The 25,834-nt window shown below is 39.4% G+C and overlaps 1 protein-coding gene and 1 non-coding gene across 5 annotated transcripts; one reads left to right on the top strand and one right to left on the bottom strand.

Annotated features, from left to right (window-relative positions):
- Positions 1-699: 699 nt before the first annotated feature.
- ZNF184 (zinc finger protein 184) lies at positions 700-20,358 on the bottom strand. Of its 4 annotated transcripts, none has more exons than XM_058555014.1 (6): positions 19,942-20,358; positions 19,511-19,781; positions 16,239-16,306; positions 7,636-7,762; positions 6,967-7,062; positions 700-3,648 (listed from the first exon to the last, which is right to left on the bottom strand). In XM_058555014.1, the coding sequence occupies exons 2-6, from the start codon at positions 19,515-19,517 to the stop codon at positions 1,688-1,690; spliced, it is 2,259 nt and encodes a 752-aa protein (XP_058410997.1). In that variant the 5' UTR covers positions 19,518-19,781; positions 19,942-20,358; the 3' UTR covers positions 700-1,687. The 4 variants fall into 4 exon arrangements, with proteins under 4 accessions (XP_058410997.1, XP_058410998.1, XP_058410999.1 ...); XM_058555015.1 differs by having other exon boundaries at positions 19,511-19,646; XM_058555016.1 differs by having other exon boundaries at positions 19,511-20,006; positions 20,185-20,358.
- A 5,007-nt stretch (positions 20,359-25,365) lies between these two features.
- TRNAS-AGA (transfer RNA serine (anticodon AGA)) lies at positions 25,366-25,447 on the top strand. Its single transcript has one exon. It is a non-coding gene; the product is annotated as a tRNA-Ser (tRNA).
- The last annotated feature ends 387 nt before the right edge of the window (positions 25,448-25,834 follow it).

Genomic DNA, 25,834 nt, shown 5'->3' with positions numbered 1-25,834 from the left:
GGGAGTGGCTCAGATTCCAACCAAAACTTACCCTATAACCTGAGATCCATCCCTCTGCCAGTTTCCACCTTTCTACAATGGGAAAACTATAATTCCTACATAATGGAAGCCTTGAAAAATGAAGAAATACCAAAATGACATTTCTTTATAGATGCTTCAAATTACAACAGAAAAAGGTCCTGAGATCCACATGGCTACATTATTTCCAGAATTTTATCTGTTCTTCACAGTCTGGCATCTTCAGTTAAGGAGGTGACAGAATTCTGATGCAGGTCACTGGCAGTTATATAAGTGAAAAAGACTGCACTGATTTTTTTCACTGTAAAAAAATTCGCTTTAAAATCTGCAGCAACCACTCCCCCAATCTTTGTTTGTGGGAAGAGTCTAGAATTCCTTTCATATAAATAATGATAGATTTCTGTGCTACCCTCTGTTGTCAGTGCTCTCCATTCTCAAGGCCAGGCTGGGAAATTGTCAGGTGCTCTTAAAAGAGGTGACCTGATAATTAGACTGTATCTGAAGAAAATATAAGGGGCTCATCTCTTTATAGCTAGACCCATATTTATTTCTGGCTCAAACATCCTGACCAAGGTTGCCAAAAATGGCCATGCAGACTGGGCTACACATCTCTAGAGGTGTCATTCACACTGTCATCTGCTTCTGATACCAGGGGGCCAAGAAAAGCAAGTGAAGTGGCCATTAGTTTACACGACCATTTAATTTCTGCACTTTAGTGAAGAAACAAATTGACCCTACCTCCCAAAGCTTGTGAGAACCCAATTTACAGAACAAGATGACAGTCAAAATTACATTACATGTACTGAACACAGCTAATCTGTGAGGCTTCTAGGAGGAGCAACAAAAAGAAGCTACTAACTAAAGGAGTGGGTACTGAAATCTAACCCAGTTGTTCTTCCAGGGTACACATTAGGAGTTTAAAAAAAAATAAGCCTGGGTCCCAACCGATAGCCCAATTAAATTACAGTCTCTGGGGGTAGGGCCTTGGCAAGAGAATTTTATAAAGTTCCTGAAGTGATTCCACTATATAACTTGGGTTAAATAACACTAGTTTAAACTGTAGAAGAGGATCTCTGTAGTTGTCATAAATTCCTAGAATGTTAAAACATACTGGAAGAGAAAATAATAGGAAGGTTTAATACTTGTATCGAGTTAAGCCATTATATGTTACTGAATTACTAATTTGAGGGTACTTTATAATTCTTTTTATTAGGAACCAGTTACTTAAACAAATGCATTAGAATAGGAGCATAATAGATCCCCAGTCTAGTTACTGAAGCACAAATGCTTTCTATTGCCAAAACATGCATAAATATACACATTCTAGATGCAACACAGCAAAATGCTCATGGATAATAATCCTATTCAAAAATATATTGTGAATATACAAAACTGAATATAAAACTCCAAATGACCTTTGAAATCATCTACTCCAAATCCCTCATTTCACAAAGGAAACTGAAGCTTAAAACAGTTGAATTTTCCAATGTCACAAAGTTGCTCAACAACATAACTGGATTACTTCAGCCCAATGTACTTTCCATTCCATAGTGTGACAGGGAAAAGTCAAAATATTTTAACAGTTTCTCAATCCAATCTGATTCTCAGGACTTACAAAAGGACAAACTAAAGTAAATGCATCCCCTACATTATGATGTTCCTAGAACAGTCATATGCCAGGGTGCAGTCTCTGATGTTTATTGAGAGCAGAACGATATCTGAAGGCTTTTCCACAATCATTACATCCAAAAGGTTTCTCTCCTGAATGAATTCTCTGATGCTGAATAAGGTAAGTGCTCTGGCTGAAAGTCTTCCTGCACTCATTACAGTTATAAGGTTTCTCCCCAGTGTGAGTATTCTGATGTTCAGTCAAATGAGTGCTCCGGCTAAAGGCTTTGTCACATTCATTGCACTTATAGGGCTTCTCTCCGGTGTGAATTCGTTGATGCTGAGTCAGATGGGAACTCTGGCTGAAAGACTTTTCACATTTATTACACTGGTAGGGTTTTTCTTCTGTGTGAGTTTTTTGATGTTGCGCAAGAGATGAACAATGTCGAAAGGCTTTGCCACACTCAGCACACTCATAAGGCTTTGCTCCTGTGTGAATTCTCTTATGTTGCGTAAGGTGTATGTTCTGGTTGAAGGCTCTCCCACATTCATTACACTTGTAAGGTCTTTCTCCAGTATGTATTTTTCTATGCTGAATAAGGGATGAGCCATAACTGAAAGTTTTCCCACATTCGTGACACTGATAGGGTTTCTCACCAGTATGAATTCTTTCATGTTTGGCAAGAGATGAACTCCGAATAAAGGCTTTCCCACATTCCTTACATTCATAGGCTTTCTCTTGGGTATGAGTCTTCTGATGTTGATTAAGGTTTGAGAGATAACTGAAAGCCTTTCCACATTCACTGCATTCAAAGGGCTTTTCTCTGGTGTGAATTCTCCGATGCTGAGTAAGGGATGAGCAGTAACTGAAGGCCTTTCCACATTCATTGCATTTGTAAGGTTTTTCTCCAGTGTGAATTTTCAGATGTTGAGCAAGGGATGACCAGTAACTAAAGGATTTTCCACATTCAGCACAATCATAAGGTTTCTCCCCAGTATGTGTTTTCTGATGCTGAGTGAGGTTTGAGTGCTGACTAAAGGCTTTCCCGCATTCATTGCATTCATATGGCTTTTCACCAGTATGAATCATATGATGACGGATAAATGTTGAGGGCCCATTGAAGGCCTTCCCACATTCATTACATTTATAGGTTTTCTCTCCAGTATGAATTTTTTGATGTTGAGTAAGGTGTGTGCTCCTGGTAAAGGTTTTATCACATTCATCACATTTAAAAGGTTTTTCTCCTGTATGAATTTTCTGATGTTCCATAAAGTGGCCTCTCTGGCTAAAGGCTTTTCCACACTCGTTACAAGTATATGGTTTCTCACCAGTATGAATTCTTTGATGCTGAACAAGATGGGTCCTCTGACTAAAGGCTTTCCCACATTCATCACATTTATAGGGTTTTTCTCCAGTATGAATTCTTTGATGTTGAGTAAGAGATGGACCCTCAATGAAGCCTTTTCCACACTGATCACATTTATACGGTTTATCTCCAGTATGAATTCTTTGATGGTTTATAAGGTTTTCACTCCGGCTAAAGGCTTTTTCACATTCATTACATTTGTAGGGTTTTTCTCCAGTATGTGTTCTCTGATGGCGAATAAGAGCTGAACAATAACTAAAAGCTTTCCCACACTCATTGCACTTACAAGATTTCTCTTTTTTAACTGGGTTTGAATTCTGTTTGACACTTGTTTTAGCAGAGGTCTCTTCTGGAGATATTTCTTGTTGTGTTACAAGGTTTAAACCCACATTGATGCTTTTTTCAAAGTCATTATTTACAGGGCCTCTCTCCCAAGTGGGTATTGTCTTTTCAGTTATTTTTATTTCTCTTAGCAGTGGCTGTTGGTTTGCCTGCTGCCTCTCTACACTGCTTTCAGATTCCCAACTTTCTAAGAAGTTGGAACTACACGGATCATCCTTTTTGCATTCTCCCAATATTGCCTCTTGAGATGGCTGTTCCTCAGAAATGTCCAGCTTTGGGACTGATATGTCATTTTCTGGTCTTGTCTCCCACTCTGAAAGAAAAAGAAAATGCCTGTATTCTCTGAACAGAGGGGAAAAAAACCTGTTGCTGTGGGAATGACCTAATGAAACTAAAAATAAAGCCCTCAGGAAATTATGAGGATTTTCAAATATAGCCCTGTTATTTGGAAAGAAAGTTGGAAGGAGCTAACAATAATGATAAATTAAATATGTACGTGGCAAGGGAACATCTAATTCAATTTCACAGATGATCTCTAAAAACCAGTGAGGGAACTAACTCCATTTGAGGCGACAGTAAATTAAAAAGTGACCACAAAGATGGCTAAGAGGAGATACAGATGGACTGAATCTAAAGGAGGCAGTCTCAACAGGGATTCTTTGCCAATGAACAACAAAACAAAAATCTAAGAACTAAGATTTCAAGACAGGACAAACAGGAAAGAACTGGCTAAGATGCCATGGTTTTTAGCGTGGAACACTGAAGAAAGAGTCACATCACTGCTAGAAATGGGAAAGTTGAAAACAGTAGAGGAAATAATTTAAGGGGAGGAAGATACCAAGTTCAGCTCTAGGCATTTTTGAGAATTAGGAAGAGAAATGGAGGACTAGACTATGGGGTGTTTGTGGGCATGGAAGATGCCAAAAGTAGCAGGATAGCCAAGATGTTCAAATGTAGGATAGGAAACATCAGCTCAAAAGAGCAAGGAAAAGAATAGCTAAAGCCACAGGAACATATGTGAGAAAAGAACAGAGGTAGGGGGAAGACCCTTGAGGGTCTTTAGGGTAATGGGATGAATAAAATATACTAATGAAAGAAAGCAGTTTATTAGCAAACAACAGAAGAAACAAAAGACAGGAAAGTACATAATCAGGAAGTAGAGCTTTGCCCAAGACAAGAAAGATGACAACTAAAAGAAGCAGGGTAATCAGTGCTGGCAGATTTAGTAAAGAAAATATTTCTCTGGTTCTACCGGTAACAGGAGGGTACAGCAGATCCCAGAGAACCCTGAATCTCCTGTGCTGCCAGCCCAGTCACTATCACCATCATTATCACTTCAAGCATGAGCGGTGAGGCAGAAACTCAGCACTGCCTACTATCCCCTCCATATGTGGTACCATGGGTAATGGTGCAGCATACACAAATGCAGGCAGCCTCATCATAGCAATACTTCTCCAGCAGGAACAAGAAGATCAATAACACAGGTTTTGAGGAACAGGCAATTGTTCAATATAAGAAATGGATATGTTTCCATTAACAGGAATGACACCAAGAAAGGTACACTTATACAGCAGATGGCCATAAGGAATACTTCCTGCAAGCTCTTCACAGTGAAAGATAAGGAGACCACGGAGTCTGATGCTATTAAAGGAGAAAAAGGTGGAAGTGGCTGATCTCCAGCCCTGGTTGGAGTCCCAGGTGAAGGCAATAAACATGCAACAGGCCATGATCAATGCTATCCACGTTGTCATGTCTTCCATACAATAACCAACAGAATTACCAGAATATCAGGGGTGGAGCAAACAAAGAAGAAATGGACAAAGTTCCAGGAGGCCAGACTGAACAGAGCCACCCCTTCTGCAGAAAGAAATTCCTACTTTACTACATGCAAAGTCTATAAGCCTTGACCACAGTATTCCAACACTCCTGTGCGTGGAGAAATAATAAAGGGTGCTGACAACCAGGCTGCAAAAGAACACGGTAGACAAGTGAGACAGAATACACATCAGGGTTATTGATCACAATTCTGCAGAGGCCAGGTCACCAAGACAGCCTGGAGAAGATGGCAATAAAGAGGATGAGAAAAATGATACAGACAAGGCCCAGGTCACCAAGACAGCCTGGAGAAGATGGCAATAAAGAGGGTGAGAAAAATGATACAGACAAGGCCCAGGGCCAGTGGCCATCTCATTGTAGGTACCATCACAACTTCTGTTATATGTACAGATGCCTATAAAACTGTAAATCATTTTTATAGAGATGAAAGCAGCCAAGTGACCAGCTAAGAATAAGTCTGCTCCGAATGCTGAAGAGGGCAGGACCAAGGGCTAGCTTACCAAGACTACCATCACTGGGTCACATTCCAGCATAAAAAGTAAACAAAAGAAGAGAGCTAAGTACTTCAAGTGATTGTCTTCTGCCTACTGACTGGATTACTGGAACTATCTGCATTATCTATGCAACCTGGGTTTTTTATTATCTAAATAAATCTCTCTTTGGTAATGACTAAAGCATTTTTTGAATAGCCTAGGATTTTTCAATACATATTTAAATATTTTTAAATTGTTTTCAATCTGCTCAAGTTGGGATTTTTAAAAACTTCATTCTTAATTTGTAAAGTAATAAAACTTGACAACTTGTTTTTTCCAAAAGTTAACAAACTGTAAGCACAAGTTAATAAACCTCTTATTAAAAAAAAATAGTTTTCTAAATTGTGTTCCATGAAACCATCTTCTAAGAGAAATATTTTAAAGGGGGGGAGAAATGTCATATTCTCTGCAACCCTGTTGGAAATTCCTAATGCCCAAACTACATAATAAAGATCTCTCTGAGTGTTCTTCCTGTAAGAAATCTGCTACAATTTTAGCTAATCCAGTACTTTCCAAATTTGAACATGGCTTGTTTTTTTCCTACCCATAAAAGAGGACCCCCACTCCCACTTCATTAACTCTGGAGATATCCCCTTACCTAGAGTGACTAAGTTTGTACATTTTTCCAGGGGCAGATCTTTGAAGAGGTCTCTCTGCGCAGTTTTGGAATTGATGGTTTACAGGAAAGTTATTCATAATTTCAAGGATAGTCTGATCAAGTGATAAGATCAGAAGCTACACCCTGAGATTAAGAAAGGAATAGGTAATGAAAAAATCAAGGCTGTACCTATGAAACTCACTTTTGCAGAGCATGGTTGGGGAAAGCAAGGAGGCCGATTGGATGGTGGCAAAAAAGATTAACAGCGTTGAGTAAAAGTATTTGAAAATTAAGGTTACCTATTTCTGTCTGAAGGTACTAGCAATAGAGCCTGGAGATCCAAAGAGAAAACTATAAGGGCTGAAAAGTCAGGTGATAATTACGAGATCAGGGTCCCAAAGGAGGTGGTAAAAGATGGAATCCAGAGTCCAGGTTAAGAGGTTGCCTTTAAAAAAAAAGCAGGAAGGATACCTCCTCTGAAAGGAGTATAAAAATAGAATATATGTTAAGACGGTTAGTGTTTTGACAAAACATAAGAGAGTCCAGATAGCTTCCTATTTCTCCACAGGAGACACTTTAAAAAGAAGCAAGTACATCTACATTTCAGACATAAAAACCTCTTATCAGGCTGATGACACTCATGTGCCACTTAGCCATTACTTACCTCCAAAGGTATGTACTGGAATGCTGGGCTCCATGATCCATGGCTCTGTCCCTTGCTCTAACTGGGAAATCACATCAGGTTTGGAAACTTGGAGTCCTGCTCACGGGGAAGAAAAAAAAAGGTACCTATCTGCAGTAAGGGAAAAGTGCCGTATCAGAATTCAGTCTCACCACTTTGTTTTTAGAGGAAAGGGTATGTGGGACGCATCTGATGGGAGTGAGTAGAATACAAAGCTTCACTGTTACAAATTCCCAGACATGGGTTCAGAAAAATTATTAGTTTGTCCCTTCCTTGCTAGGAGAGTAGAAACCTTTTCAAAACTTTTCAAAATTTAGGAATCTTTGGTTCCTTAACTTAAAAGCAAAACTCACCTATGCAAGAGAGAACCCTCCTCCCTCCACACCCTTACATATTTTTTATTTTTTAAAGATTTTATTTATTTATTTATTTTTCCCCCTAAAGCCCCAGTAGATAGTTGTATGTCATAGCTGCACATCCTTCTAGTTGCTGTATGTGGGACGCGGCCTCAGCATGGCCGGAGAAGCGGTGCGTCGGTGCGCGCCCGGGATCCGAACCCCGGCCACCAGCAGCGGAGCACGTGCACTTAACTGCTAAGCCATGGGGCCGGCCCGACACCCCTACATATTAACTTAGAGATGTCATCCTTACCTATAGAGACCAGGTGTGTATAATTTTCTAATGTCACATCCCTGAACAAATCTCTCTGTACAGGATCCAGCTGTTTCCATTCTTCCTGGGTAAAGTCCACTGTCACATCCTTGAAGGTCACTGATTCCTGAAATACCAAACACATTTCTGCTTAGCCATAAAGCATTTACTTAAGAAAGGGGTGAAGTTAGCAATACTTATGGAAGTTAAGGCAAGCAAAGGGCTATCTGAAGAAATATTTTGTTATTTCCTCCTTTGTGAAATGAATATAAAAACAGTACCTCACTAATAGGGTTACTGTAAGAATTAAATAAAAAAATGTTCAATGTGAAATGCTTAATTTAGGGTCTGGCATATAACAAGTGCTTAGTCAACACTAGCCATTGTTGTTGTTATTCATCATCATCATTACCTCTGTGTTCCAAAATATATCAAGTATGAACAGTATACCTACTAACATCAATAATATGTTTTACTACCTACAATGTGTAAGAATAGCCAAAAACATTTTTGAAAAAAAAATTTGGGGAGAAGTCTTGCCCTATCACATTTCAAAATATACCAAAAGATATACCAAAGTATACCAAAGATAAAGATAAATTAAAAGAGAGTAGCTTTGTATGGAATAACACTCAACGAAACAAAATATAGAGTCCAAAAACAGACCCATGTTTATAAGAATTGAATAGGATTAAGCAACTTTCTCATTAGTTAAAATATGCTGGATTAGTCACTAAAGGGTGTTATAACAAATGACTGTCTATTAGAGGAAAAAAATAAGGTGAGTTCCCTACTTCATGGCATAGACAAAATTTCTGTTGGATTAGACGTTAAATTTTAAGGAAAAAGCAAAATAAAACAGAATAAAAGACAGGAAAATAGTTCTATAAGCCATGTGGAAGGCAAAAATTGTAAGATAAAGACAGAGATTGATAGACCTAACCACATAAAAATGTAAAACTTTTATAATAAACCATAAACAAAAGGCAATATTCTGAGTTCCTATAAATAATTAGCAAAAAAGATGAACAACCCACAACAATAACAAGAAAAAAAGACCAACAACCCAAACAGGCAATTCACCCAAAACATTGTTAACAAACCATGAAAGAATGCTCCACTCCACTAAAAACCCAGTAAAATAAGATATTAGATTAGCCAACACTGCTGAAAGTGCACATGTGTACTATGGTGGGAATCTATGTTGGAGGCAATCTGACAGGATCTACTATGAAAACTTTAAGTGCATATATCTTTCAATCCAGTTTTATCCTTGTAGGAATTTAGTCTTCAGAAACACCTCAGCGTGCAAAGACATACGTACAACTACCCTGGCAACACTGTTTGTGTGGAGGGAAAAAAAATGTAAACTTAAATGTTCATTAATAGGATAGTGGTTAAAGAATTTTTGGTATATCCTTACTAACGCACTTTATGTAGACTTTTTAAAAATGAACTATCTCTACATGTACTGACTAGGAAATACGTATACATATTAAGAACAGTATACATGGTATGATCTCACTTTTATTTTTATGAATAGGAAAGTTTATACGTAAATGCACAGAAAATAACCTGAAGGAATATACTACTAAATGTTGTCAGTGGGACTTGAAGGCAATGCAGGGGAACTTCCTACTTTTTTATTTACTATGTATCTGAAATTGGGTGAGTTTATGTTGTTTTAAAATAGATACATAAATTATTGGGACTTCTGCTTCTAACCACAACAGAGCAACTGGACTAGCTCTCCCAGTGTAAACAACTATAAAACTGAACAATATATCTGAAACAAGTGTTTGAACAGCAGGCAGGACAGATCTGTGATCTCCGTGAGAAGGGAGACAATCACATGGGCCTTCCAATCCCCTCAGCTTCCTGCCTGGAGGCACTCTCCAGACTGCAGAGCAGGGAGGCAGAGCCCTTGCAAAGCATGGTGGTCTTACTGAGCTGAGAAGACAAAGGTGGCAGCTCAGGAGTACTGAGGCAGGGAATCTGCAGGATGGATACTGGAGAGGAGAGAGCTACACAGAAGAAGAGCTCCAAAAATCTGGTGGAAATACAATCTCCACGGGCAACAGCAAGTTACCAATGACATAAATGAACCCCGAGTTAAGAAAAGACATGCACAATAAGCTCCCATGAACAGTTCTAGCACACTTTCGGAGCACGGTAGGTTTAGCAACAAGTTAAAGCAACAAGTCTGGTTCGCTCAGTCCTTGCTAATCTCCAGGGAAATTCGGATCCACGTTTCTGAACCTTGAACAAGCTCTGAAAACTAATGCTTACAAAGTCACCAACTGATGATGTTATTGTGTGCCTGGAGCACTGGGGCAGGATGCACAGACTGTGAGCACTGTTTAAAGTACACGTGAAGACATGATGGACACACGGTGTCAAGTTTGGGGGGGGTCTGCACCACAGCTGGTCAATAGCAGGTATATGCTGAAATGATCAGCTCCTTTTAAGAACCCTGGACAACAAAATTCAAGCAGGCTGCCCTGGGTAGAGACATTTCACACGTCTCTGTGGATCACAGCTAGAGAGAAACTCCATCTGTGTGACCATCACAGAGGGGGGACTTGGAAGCCTGCACCTGACTTTTCTGGATTCTGCTTATGAATATCTTTTTCCTTCTGATCCTGTTTTGTATCCTTTGATGTAATAATCTTTAGCCCTGAGTTATGCTACAGAGTTGGGTGAGTCATTCTAGCAAATCACCGAACTAAAGGGTGGTCATGGGCACCCCAAAATACAGTCCTAGAGTAAGGCTATGCTAGATGAGCCCTAACAAAGCTTAGCGTTCAAAAACAAACCTCAAAAGGATCAAGCTGTGGCCAAGATGGGATTAACAAGGATTTACCCTTCTGAATGAAATAACCAAAATCCAGACAAAATATATGAAACAACAGCTTCCAAGATGCCAAATCTCAGACAACAAACAACAGTGGTCCCTGAGAATCAGGAAACATATGAAGTGAGCCATATAATTGCTCCAGCTTACTGCCTTGAGAGTTTCCAGACAGTAGTGCAGGGAGGGGGAACCCAGGAGCTGACCAGCAGACTCCCTGAACTGAACAGACAATGCCGAGAGTTTGGGGAAATCTAGGTGACTAGAGTTCACAGAACAGAGTACTGTAGAGGAGAGAGCTACATAAGGAAATAAGCAAGGAGAACTGCAGAGGTTCCCACCTGAGTATTCAGCAAAGTACCAATCAGCATGTGAGTGTGATGAGACTATCGGAGGCAGAGAAAGAATCATCCAAAAGGATTCAAGGGAACAGTACCAGTGCTCAAGAAGGGCTTGAAATAGAGTCTGTTCCCATCAGTCAAACTGGAAAACTTCATAATTCATTAGGCATTGGGTAGAATACTCAGAAAGATCCTGCCTCAGTAGTGGGGAATAATGGCCTTAGACTAAATGCTGTTCTGGATTCACCTAACAAATCTCAAAAGCAAGAACTGAAAGGAACACAATATTTCAAGTAACTTAAGTGCATCCCAGAAAAGGGCTCGAGAATATTTTATAGGAATGCAAAAGTATGCAGAACCCAATAAGGTAAAATTCACAGTATCTGGCATTCAATCAAAGGTTATCAGGCATGCAAAAAAGCAGGAAAATATAACGTGTAATGAGGAAAAAAAAAACAATCAATTGAAATCAACCCAGAACTAACAGAGATGCTAGAATTAGCAGACAAGAACATTAAAAGTTATTATGATTATATTCCATATGTTCAAAAAGTTAAGCAGAGATATGGAAGACATTAAAAAAAAGACCCAAATGGAACTTCTAGAGCTGAAAATGAGAATGTTCTGAGATGAAAAATACACTAGATAGTATTAACAGCACATTAGGCACTGAAGAAGAAAAGATTAATAAATTCAAAGACAGAAATAGAAACTATCAAAAATGAAACAGATAGGAAAAAAAAATTTTAAAAAAGAGATAGCATCAGGGAGGTATGGGACAACTTCAAGCGGCCCAATATATGTGCAATTGGAGTCCCTAGGAAAAAACGAGGAGAGAGGAACAGAAAAAATATTCCAAACAATGAAATTATAAACCCACAGATCCAAGAAGATCAATAAAATGCAAACACAAGAAACACAAAGAAAACTACACCAAGACATATCTTAATCAAACAGCTCAAACCCAGTGACAGAGAAAATCTTACAAGCATCCAAAGAAAAAAAAAAGACACAAATATAAAGGAACAAAAATAAAAACAACAGTAGCTTTTTGTTGGAAACAATGCAAGCAAGAAGACAATGGAGCAACTTCATTAAATACTAAAAAGAAGGAAAACTGTCAAACTAGAATTGAAAAACAAAGGTAAAATGAAGACTTTTCAGATATAAAAACTTGAAAGAATTCATCACCAGCAGACTGCCCTATAAGAAATCTTAAGGAAGTCCTTTGTGCAGAAGAAAAACAATAATAAATGAAAATAAGGATCTACACCAAGGTTTCTCAACCTTGGTGCTACTGATACTTTGGACCAGATAATTCTTTAAAATAATTGTGGGGGGCTATCCTGTGTATTGTAGGCAGCATTGCTGGCATCAACCCGCTAGATACCTGTAGCACTCCCCACCAAGTTATGACGATCCAAAATGTCTCCTAACATTTCCAAATGTTCTCTGGGGGGCAAAATCACCCCTAATTATGAATCACTGATCTACATAAAGAATGAAGAACACCAGAAATAGTAACTACATGGGTAACTATAGACAATTTTTTTCTTAGTATTTAAATCTCTTTAAAAGATAATTGCTTAAACAAAAATAGTAAGTATTGTCAGGTTTATAACATGTATAATTAAAATATATGGCAACAAAAGCATTAGGAACTGGGAGGGGAGAAATGAAAGTATACTACTGTAAGGTTCTCATATTATTCATGAAATGGTATATCACTTAAAGGTAAATGGTGAGAAATACGTGTACCTAAAGCAACAATTAAAATAACCAAAGATTTATGGCTAAAAAGCCAATGAAGGAAATAAAATGGAATCATAAGAAATATTGAATCCAAAAAGAATAGAGGAAAAAGGGAACAAAGGCAATACAAATAGAAAACAAACAGCAAGATGACAAACTTAACCATATCAATAATCACAGTAAATGTAAATATACCACATTAAATGTAAATGGCGTAAACCACCCCAATTAAAAGGCATAGATTGCCAGAGTGGAATAATAAAAAGCAAAACGCAACTACATATTGCCCATAAGTAACACACTTTATTTGTTTATTTATTTTTATTTATTTATTTGTTGTTATTATTTTTTTATTTTTTTATTTTTTGTGAGGAGGACTAGCCCTGAGCTAACATCCGATGCCAATCCTCCCCTTTTTACTTGAGGAAGAGCGGCCCTGAGCTAACATCTGTGCCTATCCTCCTCTACTTTATATGGGACACCACCACAGGATGGCTTACCAAGCGGTGTGTCTGTGCATGCCCGGGATCCGAACCTGCAAACCCCGGGCAGCCAAAGCAGAGCGTGTGCACTTAACCGCTTGAGCCACCGGGCCGGCCCTGTTATTATTTTTATAATTTTATTTATTTATTTATTTCCCCCCAAAGCCCCAGTAGATAGTTGTACGTCATAGCTGCACATCCTTCTAGTTGCTGTATGTGGGACGCAGCCTCAGCATGGCCGGAGAAGCAGTGCGTTGGTGCGCGCCTGGGATCCGAACCCGGGCCGCCAGCAGCGGAGTGCGCGCACTTAACCGCTAAGCCACGAGGCTGGCCCTATTTATTTTTTTTTTGTGAGGAAGATCAGCCCTGAGCTAACATCCATGCTAATCCTCCTATTTTTGCTGAGGAAGACTGGCTCTGAGCTAACATCTATTGCCAATCCTCCTCCTTTTTTTCCCCAAAGCCCCGGTAGATAGTTGTATGTCATAGTTGCACATCCTTCTAGTTGCTGTATGTGGGATGCGGCCTCAGCATGGCCGGAGAAGTGGTGCGTCGGTGCGCGCCCAGGATCCGAACCCCGGGCCGCCAGTAGTGGAGCGCGCGCACTTAACCACTAAGCCACAGGGCCAGCCCAAGTAACACACTTTAAATACAAAGACACGAATAAGTTAAAAGCAAAATGGTGGAAAAAGATATACCATGCTGACACTATCAAATATCAAAGTAAATCTCAAGGCAAACAATATTACCAGGCATAAAAAGGTCATGTCTCAATGATAAAGGGGTCAATTGACTAAGAGGACATAACAATGCTAAATATTTATGTACCTAATAACAGACCTTCAAAAAATATGAAGTAAAAACTGATAGAATTGCAAGGAGAAATAGACAAATCCACATAATAATGGCCCAAAATTTCAATGCTCCATCACAGTAATTGATAAAACAAGTAGACAGAAAATGAATAAGGATACGAAACACTTGAATGACAATAATAAACAACTTCACCTAACTGATATCTGTGGTATACAGAACAATGGCCCTCCTAAAGATATCCACATCTTAATCCTTGAAACCTGTGAAACTGTTACCCAAAATAGCAAGAGACTTCGCAGATGTGATCAAGTTAAGGACTCTGAGATGGGAAAATTATCCTGGATTACATGAGTGGGCCCAATGTAATCACAAGAGTCCTTATAAGAGGGAGGCAAGAAGGTCAGAGTCAGCGTAGGAGATGTGAAGACAGAAGACAAATCAGAGTTAGAGAAAGAGACTTGAAGATGCCACACTGATGGCCCTGAAGATAGAGGAAGGGGACACAAGCTACAGAATACAGTCATGCATTGTGTAACAACGGGATATGTTCGGAGAAATGCATCATTAGACGATCTCGTCATTGTGTGAACATCATAGAGTGTACTTATACAAACCTAGATGGTATAGCCTACCACACATTTGGGCTATATGGCACTAATCTTACAGGACCACCGTCGTATATGTGGTCCGTTATTGACTGAAACATCATTATGTGGCGCATGACTGTACAGGCAGCCTCTAGAAGCTGCAAAAGGCAAGGGAACAGATTTTGCCCTAGAGCCTTCAGAGGAATGCAGCCCTGCCAATGCATTTTGAACTTCTGACCTCAAAAACTGTAAGACAGTAAATGTGTTGTTTTAAGCCACTAAGCTTGTAGTAATTAATTACAGCAGCAATAGGAAACTAACACATTCACAGAACACTCCATCCAATAACAGCAAAATATTCATTCTTTTCAAGTGCTCACCACTCATTTACCAAGATAGACTATATTCAGGGCAAAACAATAGGTCTCAACAAATTCAAAAGGATTCAAGTCACACAAAGTATGTTCTCTGACTGTGCATACGTTCATTATCTTGACTGTGGTGATGATTTCATGAGTGTCTGTCAAAACTTATCAAGTTATACACTTTAAATATGTGCAGTTTATTGTCACAGTACAGGCATAGCTCAGAGACACTTCGGTTCTGTTCCAGACCACTACAATAAAGCAAATATCGCAATAAAGCGAGTCACACGAATTTTTTGCTTTCCCAGTGCATATAAAAGTTACGTTTATACTATACTGTAGTCTATTAAGTGTGCAATAGCATTATGTCTAAAAAAACAATGTACATACCTTAGTTAAAAAACACTTATTGCTAAAAAATGCTAACCATCATCTGAGACTTCAGTGAGTTGTAATCTTTGTGCTGGTGGAGGGTCTTATAAAAAGAGCAGTGTCTCTGAAGCACAATAAAACGAAGTATGCCTGTACACCTCAATAAAAAATAAATACCCAAACTACTTGGCAAGAACTGGGCCCATTTCTTTGGTAAGATGATTTAGTTGTGGAATAGGAAGTAAGTAGGGGGAAAAAGTCTAAGAAGGTACCTGATTAAAGGAAGGCTCAAGGTTGATTATACCCGGTGGAACAATCATTACCTTTTTGTCAAAATTCTCAGTTATGATTTTTCCTAAAACAGTATCATGTCGCTTTCCTCCTCAAAAATCATTAATGGTTCACAAACGGCCTGCAGAATAAAGCCTTCGACTTCTCATCTAGACACTCAAGGCCTTTCATATTCCAACCTTATTCAACTATTTGTTTACCACTTGCCAAAACAAACAATGTCTTCCAAATTTTTCTGAATCTTATGTAACACCTGCTAATTGTTACTTGTGAACCCCTGCTCATAATCTTTTCCATACCTGGAATCCTCATACCTCCCACCTTACTTGTTCAAATATTCAAATGCCACCTATCCTTTGAGAGTTAGTGCAAATCTCACATCCTCCATGAAACTCTCCTAATCCTTCTAGACCACACACATTTTTTTCATTTTCTATTTTCCACAGTACTCATTTCACCTTTCCTATATTTATCTGTTTTGTCTTTTAGCAGGCATTATTCAAGTAAAGGATCCAGTTTTGTACTTCTTTTGCTCTCTCATCACTGGAGGATGGCAAGATACTAAGCAAGAGGTAAGTAGTGAGTTAATTAAGCTGGAAAGGCAGAGCTAGGAAGAAGGCCACTGGGCAGATGGGAGCCCAGAATGAATTGCCAACACTGATTTTTGGATAAACAGACCCCAAAGAAAAGAATACACACAGTCCCACTCTAAGGACTGAAATGCACTTCAGGAAATCCCAACTTACCTGAAAACTGGCTGATGGGAATAGAGTAGGTCTCCCTTGGAGAACAGTAGACTCTGGAGAGGATAGATCTATAGGAGGAAGAAGAAACCACAATGAATCATGCCCAACTTAGCTGGTCCCAGCAATCAATAAAATCCACTTATTTTTTCAAGACCTAAAATCTAAAACTCCTAGAAGAAAACATAAGAAAAAAACTCCTTGACATTGGTCTTGGGAATAATTTTTTCAATATTACACCAAAAGCAAAAATCAACAAATGGGACTACATCAAATAGAAGCTTCTGCAGAGCAAAAGAAGCCAACAAAATGAAAAGACAAGCTATGGAACAGGAGAAAATATCTGAAAATCATATATCTGATAAGGGGTTAACATCAAAAATATATAAGGAACTCATACAACTCAACGGCACAAAAAAAAAAATAATCCAATTAAAAAATGAGCAGAGGACTTGAATAGATATTTTTCCAAAGAAGACATACAAATGGCCAACAGGCACACAAAAAAGTGCTCAACATCACTAATCATCAGGGAAATGCAAATCAAAACCACAATGAGATATCACCTCACACCTGTCAGAATGAATATTATCAGAAAGATAAGAGATAAGTGTTAGTGAGGATGTGGAAAAAAGGGGACCTTTGTGCACTGTTGGTGGGAATGTAAATTGGTATAGCCACTATGGAAATATATATATACCACATTTTCTTTATCCATTCACCCACTGATGGACACTTTGGTTGCTTCCATATCTTGGCTATTGTAAATAATGCAGCAATGAACATGGGGGTACAGATATCTCTCTAAGATAATGCTTTCATTTCCTTTAGATACATACCCAGAAAAAAGGGCTTGCTGAATAATATGGCAGTTTTTTAATGTCTTGAGGAGCCTCCATACTGTTTTCCATTGTGTGTATACCAATTTACATTCCCACCAACAGTGAGAACATGTGTGTGTATATATAAAATGTGTGTGTATATATATACATATACACACAATATGCTATATATATACACATACACACACACACAATGGAATATAAATAGCCATAAAATAGAAGGAAATCCTGCCATTTGTGACAACATGGACCTTGAGGGCATTGTGCCAAGGGAAACCTAAAAAAGCTAAACAAATAAAACAAAGAGTAGAATGGTGGTTTCCAGGGGGTGGGGAGTGGGGAAATAGGGAGATGTTGGTCAAAGGGTACAAACTTCCAGTTTATAAGATAAAGAAGTTCTGGGGATCTAATGTACAGAGTAAATCTTAAATGTTCTTACCACACACACACGCACACACACACACAAAGACGAATATGTAAAGTGATAGATGGATTAACTAACCTTATTGTGGTAATCATTTCACAATATGTAGGTGTATCAAATTATGTTGGACAACTTAAACTTACAGAATATTATGAATCAATTGATCTCAAGGTGTAAAAAAATTTTTCTCAGCAATGTTTTGTAGCTTTCAGTGTACAGAGCCTGCACATTTTTGTTAGATATATTCCTGTTTCATATTTTACATGCTATTATAAGTGGAGTTGTTATTTTTATTACAATTTCCAATTGTTCATTGGTAATATAATGAAAGACAGTTGATTTTTTAAAATTAAGCTTTTTGTTTTGAGATAATTGTAGATACACATGCAGTTGTAAGAAATAAAACAGGTTCTTTGTACTCTTTAAAAAAAAGGGGGGTGGGCCGGCCTGGTGGCGCAGTGATTAAGTTGAGCACGCTCCAATTCAGGAGTGTGGGGTCGGCAGGTTCGGATCCCAGGTGCAGACCTACACCACTCATCAAACCATACTGTGGTGGCAACCCACATACAAAGTAGAGGAAGATGGGCACAGATGTTAGCTCAAGGCCACTCTAGCTCAAGCAAAAAGAGGATTGGCAACAGGTGTTAGCTCAGGGCCAAACTTCCTCACCAAAAAAACAAAAAAAAAATTGAGGACAAATACAAAGTATAACTCAAACCCAAATAATAATATAATGTTAAGACTTCTAATGATATTAAACAAATGCAAGAAAAAGGACTGTATGATAATAGTTAGGATAAATCAAATCTGACTGCATAGCCATACCTAAAGAATGTAAAGACAACGACAATGCAGAGGGAAGTCTATACTGACATGTCACAGGGCTCTGTCCTTACCCTGACCTGTTCAATGACATGTAGGAAGAAACAGAAGAATACTAATTAAATATGCTAGTGACAGAAAGTTGGAAAGGACAACTAAAACACTGAATAACTAAGATTCTTAATTATTCTGACAAGCTGGAACACTTGGCCAAAAAATTAAACAATCATAAATGTGAAGTCCTGACATTAAGGATAAAAAACAATTCTATTATACAAGGATGACATAGATCTAGTTCACTGAAGTTTATGTAAAAAAGATCTCAAGTTTACAGTATAATATTGCTGATTTTTTTTAAAGCTAATACAATCTGATACTAAACAGTAGAAGTATAATCCAAATGAAAAGAAGCAGTACATTATACTTTTAGGTATTTTTCAAACTATATCTAAAGAACTATGTTTCCTTTTAGGCAATGCAGTTTAAGAAGCATGCTGTCATGCAGCAGAGTTTTCAAAGAAGAGGTCTAGACATAGCACATGAAGACCCATCAAAGGTTCTGAGGCTATTCTGCTTAGAAAAGAATTTGTGAGTAGGAGTTGTAACAGCTGAATTCACATATCTGAAGGGAAGTAATGTGAAATGGAGAGCTGTCTCTTGCTTTTGGGGACTAAGAACTAAGATCAACACAGAAGTTACAGAAGCAGACACTTCTGCCTAATATAAGGAACTAAAAAAAGAAAGAGCCAACAAGGGAATAGTCTGCACCCAAAATGGAGAGTTTAACGCCACACTTGTTCAAGCACAGGCTTAACAGATGGCCATCTGCCAGGGATATTTCAAAACTGATTCTTGCATTGAAGGGAAGATTACCAAGACTTTTCTGACTGCAAGATTATCATTCTAATATTTAAGAAACAGAAGTCATGTGAGGATCACAAACATTCTGAATCATTGTTCATTTTCATTCCCCAATCTCGAAGCCAGGGAGAATTAACTCTTCCTCCAAGTCTCTCCCCATAATGTAAATGAATCTCGCCCTTAATGTAATTCAGTTTCTTTTCTGGATCCTTAAATATAAGGCTCCCTCGTTCCACCTCTTCCATCTCTGTCAAGTATTTTATCTCCAAGTGATAACTGTTCTTTTGCCACCAACATCCCACTCTCCCCCGAGGCGTCCCCATTACCTTCCATCTCAGCTCATCCCGTTCCTCTGGAACCTGGACATCAGAGTTTCCCAAGCAGCCTATCTCCGGCTGGGTCCTTGGTCTAGGGCTCAGATGTCCAGCAAGGAGTCTGAGCCCTTACACACGCTGAGATTGGCTGCCCAAAAGACACAAGATGGGGTCAGCAGCGTCCGTCACAGGATCACATCTCAGAATTTTGCAGAGTGCCCAAGAAGTCCTTAGAAAAGGGAAGTGCCTAGAGAAAGCACTAAACAGGCATGTGGCACTCCTGCTGAAAAAAAAGAGTGGAGATCGAGTACGCAGGTTCAGCCCCAGATTCCAAAAACCCTTGGTGCCTACCCTAGAATCTGCCCAGAGGCGCCCACAGACCCGGCCCGTTACCTCCGTGCACACTCGCGGGCTCACACCCCCGCGGGCTCACGAAGACACACCTGTTGCGGAGCAGAAAAGCTGGAAGGCGGACAAGCAGGGCGGGGCCCGGCTCCAGTCCTTCCTCCTAGACCGGAACAAAAGAACAAAGCCCTCCAAGGGATCAGCGCGCAACCGCCCCGCACTGGAGGAGGCGAGGGGCGCCCCCTTCGAGGACTCCCCAGCTCCCTCTCGGAGAGGCCGCCTCAAGCAAAGAGAAGGGTGACGTCACGCGGCCGGAGGGCTGGCGGTTGCCATGGTGATACCTGGGCTTCCCTTTCTCTGCAGCAACCCACACACTCTGATCTCGGGTCCGGCAGCGCTGGGACAATCACCAAACCTAGCGAAGGGAGCCAAAGCGGCTGGACTTCCCCAGCACCAACGTCTTTTCACGCCTACAGCCGGCTTCAACGGCCACTTCCGGTCGTGCCAAGAGAACCCCGCCCCTGCTCGCCGGCTGCTTTAGACTGCGCCCGGCTGACACGCAGGACTACGATTCCCAGAATGCTCCACGACGCTGAACTCCATTTCCCAGAGGCCTCAGCCGACGTGCAAGATCCCGTTTCGCGGGGCCGAGCGCTCAACGCCGCAGTGTTTGTTCCTAAATGTCTCAGGTAGAGGTATGCATTAGAGTGGTGACGTTCAAGCTTGTGTGACCGGACTGATTGTAAGAAATACACATTTACACATATATGTAATTTAAAAACCCAAACAAGCATTTAACGATGCATTCCTTACCTTTATTACCTGTGTTGCATTCTATTTAGCGTACTATTCCTTTGTCGTTTTAAAAATTCCGGTCGTAACCTATTATATTGCTTTTATGACTCTCAAATGGATTGCCACGAACATTTTAAACCAGGACGTGGTGTTACCATGTTTTGCCCTACAGTAGTGCATCGTGTATGCCTACTTCAGCCAGCACGAAGCTGCGAATGGAGCCCAAGCCCACTCGGTCAGTGTGTGCTTGGCGGGAAAAAAATACAACAGAAATCGGTAGTTTTTATTATCTTTAAATGTGTGGCCCACGCACTTTACTATGCTTCTGTGCGTCTCCAGCATTTTTATAGAGGGGCTAAGGTCAAGTCACTCAGCCTGTTGGCCGACAAAACACTAAACTTGGAAATTCTGACACTGAGTGTATGAAAACAAAATTACAGTCAAAGAAAAGAGAACAATATCTAGAAGTCTCTAAGAGCAGATTTCAGAAAAGATCTACTGTAGGAACCAGAAAATTTCAGGAAACAATTTGGTATTCTCAGTAGATTGCAAGAAGACATGGCCTGAATGAAACAAGAAGGTGTGAGAGAATAGACTGAAATAAAGATACTAGATGGCAAGGCATGAAAATATACAGAAAAATATTTAAAATGCAGCAACATAATTAAAATCATACTGGAAAAAAACTGAATTGATGCTGTGGAAAAGAAAATCAGTTATGTGTAGGATATTCTTTTAAAGCTCCTCCATGATTCAAAAGAAAAAGATGAATGAAGTAGAAGAGAAGAAAGTGATAGATATAAAGGACAGAGGATGGAAAGCCAATATCTGGATAATTGGTCATCAGGAAGGAGAGATCATATGAAATTAGCTACCATTTAACACTTTCTATGTGTTCTAAGTGCTTTATATCTATTATTTAATCCTTAAAACAACCTATTGAAGTTATTTCCATGTGATTATTTCTACTTTACAACAAAGGAAACTGAGGCACAAGTAACTTGAGTAACTTGCCCAAGGTCACATAGCCAGTAAATAGAGAAGCTAGGACTTGAATTTAGTAATTTGGTCCAAGCTCTCACTTTTAATCTCTAACACTAGACTCCCTAGTAAAGAGATGAACAATTTCCTGAGTTTAAAAAAGAATAAATCTCTTATTCATTGTTTGTGAAAGTGAAAAATGCTACAGCTACTTTGGAAAACAGTTTGCCAGTTTCTTACAAAACTAAACACACTCTTACGATATGATCCAGCAACTGCACTTCTTGATATTTCTGCAAATGAGTTGAAAACTTATATCCACACAAAAACCGAAACGCCAAGACTTGGAAGCAATCAAGATGCCCTTCAACAAATGAATGGATAAATAAACTGTGGTACATCCATACAATGGAATATTATTCAGCAATGAAAAGAAATGAGCTATCAAGTTACCAAAAAACATAGAGGAACATTAAATGCATATTGCGGAGTGAAAGAAGTTAATGCGAAAAGGCTACTTATTGTATGATTCCAACTATATAACATTCTGGAAAAGGCAAAACTATGGAGACAGCAAAGATCAGTGGTTACTAGGAGTTGAGGGAGGGAAGGAGGAATGAATAGATGGAGCACAGGGGATTTTTAGGGCAGTGAAACTATTCTGTATGATACTGTAATGGCAGATACATGTCATTATACATTTGTCAAAACCCATAGAATGTACAACACACAGAGTGAACCTCTAATGTATATATAGTCTTTAGTTAATAGTAATTTATCAATATTAGCTCATCAATTGTAACAAAGGTACCACACTAACGCAAGATGTTAATAATATGGAAAACTGGGGTTGGGGGAGTGAGGGTATATGGGAACCCCGTACTTTCTACTCAATTTTTCTGTAAACCTAAAACTGTTAAAAATAATGAAGTGTATTAATTAAAAATATATGATTGTTAAAGGTGCTTCTGGTAAGGTCTTAGAAGGAAATGAGGGACATGAAATTAGAAACTGGAAGAAAAGTGATTCTTGTCATAAAGTGGCAGAAACATGGCTGAATTGTGCTCTACGGTTGGGTGGAAAACAGAACGTGTAAACAATAAACTTGAACATTTAGCTGAGGAGATTTCCAAGCAAAGTGTGGAAGGTGTAGCCTGGTTCTCCTTGGGTTTATAGTAAAATGTGTGAGGAAAGAGACAAATTGAGGAAAGAACTGTTAAGCAAAAAGGAACTATTTTTTTTGATGGTTTGGAAATTTTTCAGCCACATGTTATACACATGAGGCTTTCAATACATATTGAGGAAGGGGATATATATACATGCAGAAAGAAATATATATACATATAATTCCTGTCCTCAGTGACTTGTCTATCTAGTTTTAGCGAGTAGGTCTACACATAAAGTAAGCAACCATATGAAGCAGCATATAGATACTCCCTGAGTGTATAAGCAAAATATTAATTGAGTACCTACTGTATGCCAAGCACCAATAAGAAACACTATCTGCATAGAAGGTATAATTTAGTGAATAAAAGCCAAAGTTTGAGTTTTTACTTGGTGCCAAGCTCTAAACACTTTACTTGAATTAATTCATTTAATTAACTCAGGGTGCCAAATAGAGAACAGAAAAGGATGGAAATTCACATAAAATGCATAGGTTGATTTGTTGACAAATATACGATCCTGCCTTAGTACTATGTGCGCCTAATGTGTCTTTTTGCACAATGGCTAAGATGTGAGTAATAATCAGATTTTTGTTTTTACTTGAAAAATATAAAATGAATATCTTAGTGTGTCATCAATAAATATTCATATATAACGCACATTTTAGTGGCAGAAAAAGTATTACGTCCTACCAATGAAGGATTTTTTAAAAGAAAAATATTTACCGAAGTTTAACAGATACACCAAAAAGCGTATGAAAGTGAACTACTCAATATATTTACACAAAGCAAGCACACCCATGTACCCAGTATCCGATTTGAGAACCAAAATCATTACCAGAATCCCAGAAACTCTTCCTAAGGGTAATGGGAAACTCCTGGTCACCACTTCCCAAGGGTAATTACTATCCTGTTTTCTAATATTGTAGGTTAGTTTCACCTGTTTTTGAACTTTCAACAGTTGGAATGCACTATAGTATGTATTCCTTTGTGTCTGGCTTTTTCCCGCTCAATATTAGGTTGTGAGATTTCATCCATGTGGTTGTGTGTACTTGTGTTTCTTCACTCTCTTTGTGCTGTGGTATTCCATTGTATGAAAAAAACACTCACATTTTGTCTTTTCCACTGTAGATGGACATTTGGTTTGTTTCCAGTTTAGGACTAAAGTAATAACTAGTTTTTATTTCTTGCAACTCAGCCCGGACTCTCTTCCTTTACCAAGATTCATTCTGCCATTGAAAAAAAAAAAAAATTTAGTCCAGTAAAACAAAGTTGCAGTTGTGTCCAGCCCTTGTTCGTTGTTACTCTAAAACAAACAACCTGTTGATTAATAATTTTAGTTCAAATACATCACTAATTGCTTTCTATTTGCATTTTTTTAAGCACAAGAAGTTTTCGGTATTTTTTCGGTGTCTAACTTCAATCAAAGCCAGAGTTCCAAATAACTTTGGCAAAAAAAAAAAAATCATATGTACACCAAATAAAAGGATGTGATGTGTATAAATTATGGACAACAATCTTCTATAGCATAATTTATATCAAAACTGCTTCATGCCTATCTCTTCAGAGGAGGTTGTTTCCCATAAAACCATTGAATTTCTTAAGTTTCTCTCCCTTCTTCCTTACCATCACTCTCTTCTCTCCCTCTCCTTCTCCCTCTCCCTTCTCATCCCTCTTCCTCATCTCTCTGTTTAGGCGACGTGACTTCTCCGTTTGCTATCGTTTTCCTTCTTTCTTAAATTACTATATGATACCAAGAAGTAGACAAAAGCCAGTAGCAGTAATCTATGCACCGAACCGGCTCAGGAAAACATGTGACCGCAGCTTTAGCCTCTGAGATCCAAATATAACAAGGCAGAAAGAAAACATACTAGAGTTGGATAAATTTTGAGAAAATGAGCTCCTGCCTTGGCCAAAAATGAAACTATGATCTACCTTTTGGAAGATAGCCAGGTTCCAGGGCGGGCAGGAACTCACAAACCATATATAAATTTCGGTCTTAACCCGACTGGAGCGTGGAAGCGCGCTGTGAAATGCAAAGCACTGTGCAAACACAACAGGATTGATGCTCCCTTGGGATTGATGTGGGCCTGGGCGCTTACCAACACCAAAGCAAGGAGACGCAAGGAAGGTTTTCCTCGCCCTCCACTTGGGACACCAATCAGCGGAACTAAGTCCCTCTCTGAAAGCCATTAGCCTTTATCAAGGAGCCTCAATGCCTGGAAGTTCCAAACAAAAGCTACACGTATCAAGCCTAGAGTTAGGATGAGTGTCTGATTCCACTTCGCTGGGAAGTCAGTTTGGTTCCAGTTGAGGATAATACAGAGGCCCAAGTCTCCTGGAGAAGCTATTGCTGACGCGGTGAGGAGGATTCCCCCTCTAGTGCTCTCAATTCTCGCGCTGCCCAAGAGAGGTGACCTCCAGCCAAACGTCCGCTTCAACTGAGGGTTTCTATCCAGTTTGCAGTGTTTTCTTATGACAGGGGCCATTTTTATCCTGACCGTTCTTTTTTTCTTTTGCTCTTGTGGTAGGTCAACTGGTGGAATTTCTAGTTAAGGATTGACATAAGAGGACATTGTTCATGTAGTCGTGGCCGAGTGGTTAAGGCGATGGACTAGAAATCCATTGGGGTCTCCCCGCGCAGGTTCGAATCCTGCCGACTACGGCACGCTTTTCTGTGACTTGTTCTCAGTTCCGGGGCAAAACTCGTGGTGTGGCTCCTGCGTGTCACGCAGGAGGCAAACTTTGATTCATACGTTCCCCTACACTCTTATTTTTCTTCGCCTCCGCATTTCCTGCCTTCGAAATGCTGCTTAAAGCCTCAGCGGAGTCAACGGACGCCTGTTTCAGGGTTGAATGACTCCCTTCTGTGTTCGCTAGGATTCAGATCGCAGTCGTGAGCGTCGAGAGGAACCAGTGCACCAACCAAGGCAGGTAGCGAGGACACTTTTTATTTTTCCTTTTTATCTTTTATTTTAAGGCTCTCACATAGCGCCATCTCCGGCCTTCCCACCGCGCTGCCTGTTCCCGGAAGTGAGCGAGGGACTGGTGT

Source organism: Diceros bicornis, chromosome 14 (assembly GCF_020826845.1).
Source record: "Diceros bicornis minor isolate mBicDic1 chromosome 14, mDicBic1.mat.cur, whole genome shotgun sequence".
In the NCBI taxonomy this organism is placed as follows: domain Eukaryota; kingdom Metazoa; phylum Chordata; class Mammalia; order Perissodactyla; family Rhinocerotidae; genus Diceros; species Diceros bicornis.
This window is presented reverse-complemented; position numbering and strand designations above follow the sequence as displayed.

Excerpts from the sequence above, each read along its gene's own strand:
- ZNF184 (XM_058555014.1), bottom strand. Across the intron at positions 7,063-7,635 it reads TACACACCTGGTCTCTATAG|GACTCCAAGTTTCCAAACCT; the intron begins GTAAGGATGACA and ends CCCCGTGAGCAG. Across the intron at positions 3,649-6,966 it reads TCCAGTACATACCTTTGGAG|AGTGGGAGACAAGACCAGAA; the intron begins GTAAGTAATGGC and ends TTTTTCTTTCAG.